General features: G+C 60.6%; 1 protein-coding gene across 1 annotated transcript in view; it reads right to left on the reverse strand.

The window, feature by feature from the left end:
* Positions 1 to 4,014: 4,014 nt before the first annotated feature.
* Positions 4,015 to 6,874, reverse strand: part of LOC144491221 (semaphorin-6D-like) — a gene marked incomplete at its 5' end in the record, with an annotated part of 9,015 nt that continues 6,155 nt past the window's right edge. The window contains one exon of the mRNA XM_078208898.1: positions 4,015 to 5,713. Coding sequence (XP_078065024.1) covers positions 4,518 to 5,713 — 1,196 coding nt within the window. The remainder of the gene's footprint in view (positions 5,714 to 6,874) is intronic.

Raw genomic sequence — 6,874 nt, forward strand, 5'->3', positions numbered from 1 at the left:
TCACTCTGCACAGAGATGTACAGACATCACCCTGGAGAACATCACCATTAATCATCACTCTTACTGCACGGGGTTAGATACAGAGTAAAGCTCCCTCTACACTGTCCCCCATCAAACACTCCCAGGACAGGTACAGCACGGGGTTAGATACAGAGTAAAGCTCCTCTACACTGTCCCCCATCAAACACTCCCAGGACAGGTACAGCACGGGGTTAGATACAGAGTAAAGCTCCTCTACACTGTCCCCCATCAAACACCCCCGGGACAGGTACAGCACGGGGTTAGATACAGAGTAAAGCTCCTCTACACTGTCCCCCATCAAACACTCCCAGGACAGGTACAGCATGGTGTTAGATACAGAGTAAAGTTCCCTCTACACTGTCCCCCCATCAAACACTCCCAGGACAGGTACAGCACGGGGTTAGATCCAGAGTAAAGCTCCCTCTACACTGTCCCCATCAAACACTCCCAGGACAGGTACAGCACGGGGCTAGATACAGAGTAAAGGTCACTCTACACTGTCCCCCATCAAACACTCCCAGGACAGGTACAGCACGGAGTTAGATACAGAGTAAAGCTCCCTCTACACTGTCCCCATCAAACACTCCCAGGACAGGTACAGCACGGGGTTAGATACAGAGTAAAGCTCCCTCTACACTGTCCCCCATCAAACACTCCCAGGACAGGTACAGCACGGGGTTAGATACAGAGTAAAGCTCCCTCTACACTGTCCCCCCATCAAACACTCCCAGGACAGGTACAGCACGGGGTTAGATACAGAGTAAAGCTCCCTCTACACTGTCCCCATCAAACACTCCCAGGACAGGTACAGCACGGGGTTAAATACAGAGTAAAGCTCCCTCTACACTGTCCCCATCAAACACTCCCAGGACAGGTACAGCACGGGGTTAGATACAGAGTAAAGCTCCCTCTACACTGTCCCCATCAAACACTCCCAGGACAGGTACAGCACGGGGTTAGATACAGAGTAAAGCTCCCTCTACACTGTCCCCATCAAACACTCCCAGGACAGGGACAGCATGGGGTTAGATACAGAGTAAAGCTCCCTCTACACTGTCCCCATCAAACACCCCCGGGACAGGTACAGCACATATTGAGGTCTGTGGTTAAGGGATTAGCCACTGTGTGTTGGGGCCTTTTAATCTCAATAGATTCATTTTCTTCAGTGATTGGATAAGCCATGGATTGGACTCACATCACTTCATCCTATAGGCCGTTCCCACGACCAGTCAGAATCCAGTCACAGTAATGTACACACAAAACAGACTGTTGGGAACACGTTAAAAGTGTTTCATTCGAATATACACATCTTCCAAAACCCGCACTTTTTTGACATTCTTAATAAATTAACATTACAAATTGCATCAACATTGCGGGGGGGTGGGTTTGGAACCCGCGCTTCCCCACCCCACCCCCCAAGCGGCGCTGGGAAACTGCCTCCGACTAGGCCAAGATCTTTCGAAAGCCTGACCTGTAGGCCGCAGGTGGTTACGAAGAGATGGGGTTTGGTGGGGGGTGGTGCTTGGGGTGGGGGTCACATCCCTCGCCCTTCATTCCGTACCCCTCTCCACAAGTGGCGCCACCGATGGGAGATTAACTCCCCCTCCTCACAACACACAAAGTTGGCGTCTTCCAATACGGTCAACTTGAGGCAGGCTTTTGGGCCTTGTAGGGCCAGACCCTTGTGGGGGAGACGAAGATACTCGGACCACCTCATTCAACCCCAAAGAGACCGCCTTGTAAGCTGTGATAGTTCAGTAACTCCCCCGTGTCCCAAAACCTGACCGCCCAGGCTTTTAAATTAAGTTGCCCAGTACAACCCTTCCCCTTTCCCGTCCCCTTAACTAGATCCCGACTTTCATTCCCTCTTTGGCGCAAAATTGGCCTCGGGCAAACAAGAATGCGAAGCCAGGCCCTCAGGTCTGAGGGAATTAGGTCGTACAGACAGGTGGAGCCTGAGGCCTTGTTTCTAGGACATCACCTCCGGCTTCGAGTGGCTATCCCTGGGTTAATTGGATCAACGGGACTCTGTCTGGATGGTTTGCGTTGGTCCGGACTGCCCCGGGGTGGAACCAGACATTGAAAAGGGCTCAGGCGCCATCTGGGGCCTACTCTGAGCTAGCCAGGTTCGGCCTGACTCTTGGGTTGTCAGCTGGACAGGAGGCTTCCAGAGGGCTGGAGGTTTAATCTCCAGATGAGGCCCGCTTGGAAACAGAGGCGAGGGGGTTAAAACTGCACATTTTCCCACCTTCCGTGCAACCGAACTGTTGGTCGCGAGGTACAAAATGTGTTGGAAAACCGGGGGTGCGGTAAATAAAAAGCTCACGAGATTGGTCAAGGAATCGGGCAGATAAAGGCGAACCCTCGTCCGATTGGCCGGGGCGCCAAAGGTTGACGTGTCAGGTGTGGCCAATGGCAAGAGAGCCTGAGGAAGTGTGCGTGCGGTGGGGGGGGTCAGAGGCCAGAGGTGAGAAGTCACGTGACAAAACCCCCCAAGTTGTGGTGTAAATGGGGTGGGGGGGTGCTCCGCAATTCGAAATTGGCTTCCATCACCTCCCTCCCATTCTAGGCCCGAGGCCTTTCTTGCCCGCCTTCGACTGGCATCCTGGGCTCCCAGGAACCTTGGCGGGAAGTGGGCAGGGCAACATTTCCAAGCCCGCGAGGTTTTTGGGGGTTCACACGAGAGTTGGGGGGGGGTTGGTGGTTGGCGGACAGGGGTCGGAGTGGCGAGGGGGAAGGGGGCATACTGGAGCATTGACATCTCACGGGGAAAGATGGCCGCCGCCACCCCGGTTCCCTCACGCGGCCTGGACGTCCTTCCCTGGAGTGGACAGCAGGAACATAGCGGCCAAGCCTGGGTTGCCGGGGAAACGTGAGAAATCGCCTCCATCTTTCTGGCCTCCATTTTGTTTTTTTGTAGATTGTCAACGCACGCCCCAAACCCACCTCCACAGGGTCGAACCCTGCGACGGGCACACCCCCTCCTCCCCCTCCGGCCCTCCCTCCCACACCCAGGAGCCAATGGGCCTTTCTCAAAACATTACCATTCGGTTAAAAAAAAACATTTATTTTTCAGTCAGGTTTATCTAACCCTCGCGCCCTTTGGGGAAGATTTCCGCAGCTTGGAAAGTTCCGGAATCGTCGATCAGGCCGGAGGGCGCCGGGAAGGGCCTTTTTCAAAGATGGCGGCTGGTTTTGGGGGAGGGAAGGTGGGCCTTGCAAGCTGGGAGGAGCCTCAGGGGCGGCGTGTGGGGGACGAATTTCAGAAACATGGAGGTGACTTCTCTCGTTTCCCCGGTAACCAGGTCTTGTCCAATCCCAGGAAGGATGTTCCAGGCCGTGTGAGGGAACTGGGGGAGGGGGGCCATCTTTCCGCGTAGGATGTCAAAGTCCCAGTACGCTTCCCCCCCCCTCCCCCACCACCCTGACCCCTGTCCGCCCAACTCCGCCCCCACCACACTGGTATGTACCCACAAAGCCCCGTAGACCTGGGTCAAGCCTTGCCCTCTTCCTGCCAGGGTTCCTGAGAGAGGGGGGTGCCAGTCAGAGGCAGGCGAGGAAGACCTCAGGCCTAGGCTACCAGGCGGCGGGAGCCAATTTGAATTGGGGAAACACCCCCCCCTCCCCCTCACCGTCCACCCTTGAGACATGACGTGACACAAGATTTGATGCCCCCCCCCCCTTTCCCCCTCGCAAAACTCCAACCCCATCCCGCACCCTCAGGGATCCATCGACGCAGATGCGGGGGAGGGGCCCTCGCTTGGCGTCCGTATGGCCTCTGCCCCCCCCCCCACCACACACACAAACCGCGTGTCATAGGCTTTCCAAAATGGCGCGAATCCAGGCCAGGAAAATAAATGGCGCAGAATTAAACCTCCTAGCGATGGGGAGGCTCGTTCCCCCTTCCCCTCCGCCCCCCCCACCAACGGGAAGCGTAATATCAGAACCCCCCCTCCCTCCTTCCCCCCCTCCCTCCCCCCGCATCGTCTAATGTCCTTGCTTCATTATGAAGAATAATGGTTTCCCCTCTCCGCCTTGGTTAAGAGGAATGTTCTGGAAGTTCTCTCTCTCTTTCACGTTGCCCATGGATCCAGCCTCCTGCTCCTCTCCGAAACCAGGAGGGATGGGGGTCATTCAACCCCTCTTAACTGGACTACTTCTCTCCGTGTTGGGTAGGGTTTAAGCAGTTCCAGACTTGTCCATTGGCCAAATGCCAATTTCTGACGGTTGGGTTCTCCTTGCCCCCCCCCCCCCCCCCGGCCTCCTCTCTCGGTGATCGGATGGAGGAGTTGGGGGCGGTAAGTTGGCCAACAAAGGTCTTGACGGTTGTGGGTGAACTGGATTTCCGTTGGACGTCGCTATGGGTTGGCGTTCGAACCGGGGCGCGATGCGGAGTAGAGGCTCTTTGGGTTTCAAGGAAAAAGTAGGCCTCAGGTGTCACCTTGACCTCCGACCCTTCACCCCGGCGACAGAGAGAGAGAGAGAAAGGCTCCGGCCTAGTGGTTGTGCTCTTCGGAAGGGCTGGTGGACGCCGGGGTGGGACTGGCGGGAGGCTTGGGCGACACGTCCGGCCTGGGGCCCCTGTGCGAGCCGTGGCGGGGGATGGTGCCCGAGTGGCGGGCGGGCAAGCCCCGGTGGGCCCCCGAGGGCTCCGGAGGAAGTGGCAGCAAGGGCTGCCCCCGGGCCTGGTTGAAACTGTGGTGCTTGGCAAGGCCGCCGGGAGCGGTGGGGTTGGTCTTGGGGAAGGTGGTGGCCAGGGAGTGGCGCTGGGGCGGGTGCTGGTGGGGGGGCGGGCGAGGCGGGCCGTGGCGCTCGGGCAGGGGGGGCGAGGGGGGCGCCTGGGGCCTAGACCGTGCGGGGCCGTCCCGGGGCAGGGTGGCCGAGGCGTAGTAGGCCGCGTCCTCGTGTTCGGGCACCCTGATCGGGCGGGGGGCGGAGGGGGGAGGAGGGACCCCCCGGGGGCTGGCGAGGGTGGCACGGGAGTGGGCACTCATCTCCTGGAGGTGCCTCAAGAGCTCGTCCAGGGTGCTGATGTCCACCACCTTGGTGGGCAGCTGGGGGGTGGCTGGGATGCCCGCCTCGGGTCCTCGGGCCTTCTTCTCCTCCGGGCCCTCGGAGGGGCTGGGCAGCGCCAACTCCCGGCCGTGGGCGTTGTTGGGCAGCACCACGGCGCTGGGGATGTGGAAGGGCTGGGGGCCGCAGGGGTGGGGGGCCGGGCCTGTCGACGCCCTCGTCCTCCCGTCAAAGTCCTTGGCCCCCGGGCCGCCACCCGGGGCACGCTCCCACTGTCCCCGGAAGGGCTTGAGGTTCTTGGGGGGCAGCTCGGGCGTGGAGTCGGGCGTGGGCAGGGCGGACAGCTCCGGGTAGGCTGCGGGGGAGGCCCGGGAACGGCAGTTGACCAATAGGCTGGCGTACAGCTGCGGGGCGGCGCCCTCGACCCGGCTGTCCTTGCCCTGCCCCTCCAGTAGGCCCGAAAGCTTGGCCAAGGTGGGGAGGGAGACCGTGTGGGCCAGGGCACCCTCTGCCTCCTTGCCCGCCCTCCGGGCCCGATCCAGCGCCCGGCTGCAGTACCAGGAGAAGGCCAGGCCCGACACAAAAGCTCCAAAAGCGAAGGCCGAGACAGTGCAGGCGATGAGGAAGTTGATGTGGATGTCGCCACTTGAGTTCGGGCTGTCGGCCTCCTTCTTAACGCCTAACGGGTGAAAGAAGACAGAGAGAGAGGTGTTAATAATATGAAAACCCCCCCACATTTGTCCCCCTCTGCGCGAGTTCCACATTCTCCCCCCACTCCCCCCCGTGGGAGCGAGTCCCACATTCTCCCCCCACTCCCCCGTGGGAGCGAGTCCCACATTCTCCCCCACTCCCCCCGTGGGAGCGAGTCCCACATTCTCCCCCCACTCCCCCCGTGGGAGTGAGTCCCACATTCTCCCCCACTCCCCCCGAGGGAGCGAGTCCCACATTCTCCCCCACTCCCCCCGTGAGAGCGAGTCCCACATTCTCCCCCACTCCCCCCGTGGGAGCGAGTCCCACATTCTCCCCCCACTTCCCCCGTGGGAGCGAGTCCCACATTCTCCCCCACTCCCCCCGTGGGAGCGAGTCCCACATTCTCCCCCACTCCCCCCGTGGGAAGCGAGTTCCACATTCTCCCCCCTCCCCCCTGGGAACCAAGCTCCCACATTCTCCCCCATGGGAGCGAGTCCCACATTCTCCCCCCACTCCCCCGTGGGAGCGAGTCCCACATTCTCCCCCACTCCCCCCGTGGGAGCGAGTCCCACATTCTCCCCCACTCCCCCCGTGGGAGCGAGTCCCACATTCTCCCCCACTCCCCCCGTGGGAGCGAGTCCCACATTCTCCCCCCGTGGGAGCGAGTCCCACATTCTCCCCCACTCCCCCCGTGGGAGCGAGTCCCACATTCTCCCCCCACTCCCCCCGTGGGAGCGAGTCCCACATTCTCCCCCCACTCCCCCCGGGGGAAGCGAGTCCCACATTCTCCCCCCACTCCCCCATGGGAGCGAGTCCCACATTCTCCCCCATGGGAGCGAGTCCCACATTCTACCCCCACTCCCCCCTGGGAGCGAGTCCCACATTCTCCCCCATGGGAGTGAGTCCCACATTCTCCCCCCACTCCCCGCTGGGAGTGAGTCCCACATTCTCCCCCGTGGGAGCAAGTCCCACATTCTCCCCCACTCCCCCCCACTCCCCCCGTGGGAGCGAGTCCCACATTCTCCCCCCACTCCCCCGTGGGAGCGAGTCCCACATTCTCCCCACTCCCCCCGTGGGAGCGAGTTCCACATTCTCCCCCCACTCCCCCGTGGGAGCGAGTCCCACATTCTACCCCCACTCCCCCCGTGGG

Source organism: Mustelus asterias, unplaced genomic scaffold (assembly GCF_964213995.1).
Source record: "Mustelus asterias unplaced genomic scaffold, sMusAst1.hap1.1 HAP1_SCAFFOLD_4750, whole genome shotgun sequence".
Classification (NCBI taxonomy): Eukaryota; Metazoa; Chordata; class Chondrichthyes; order Carcharhiniformes; family Triakidae; genus Mustelus; species Mustelus asterias.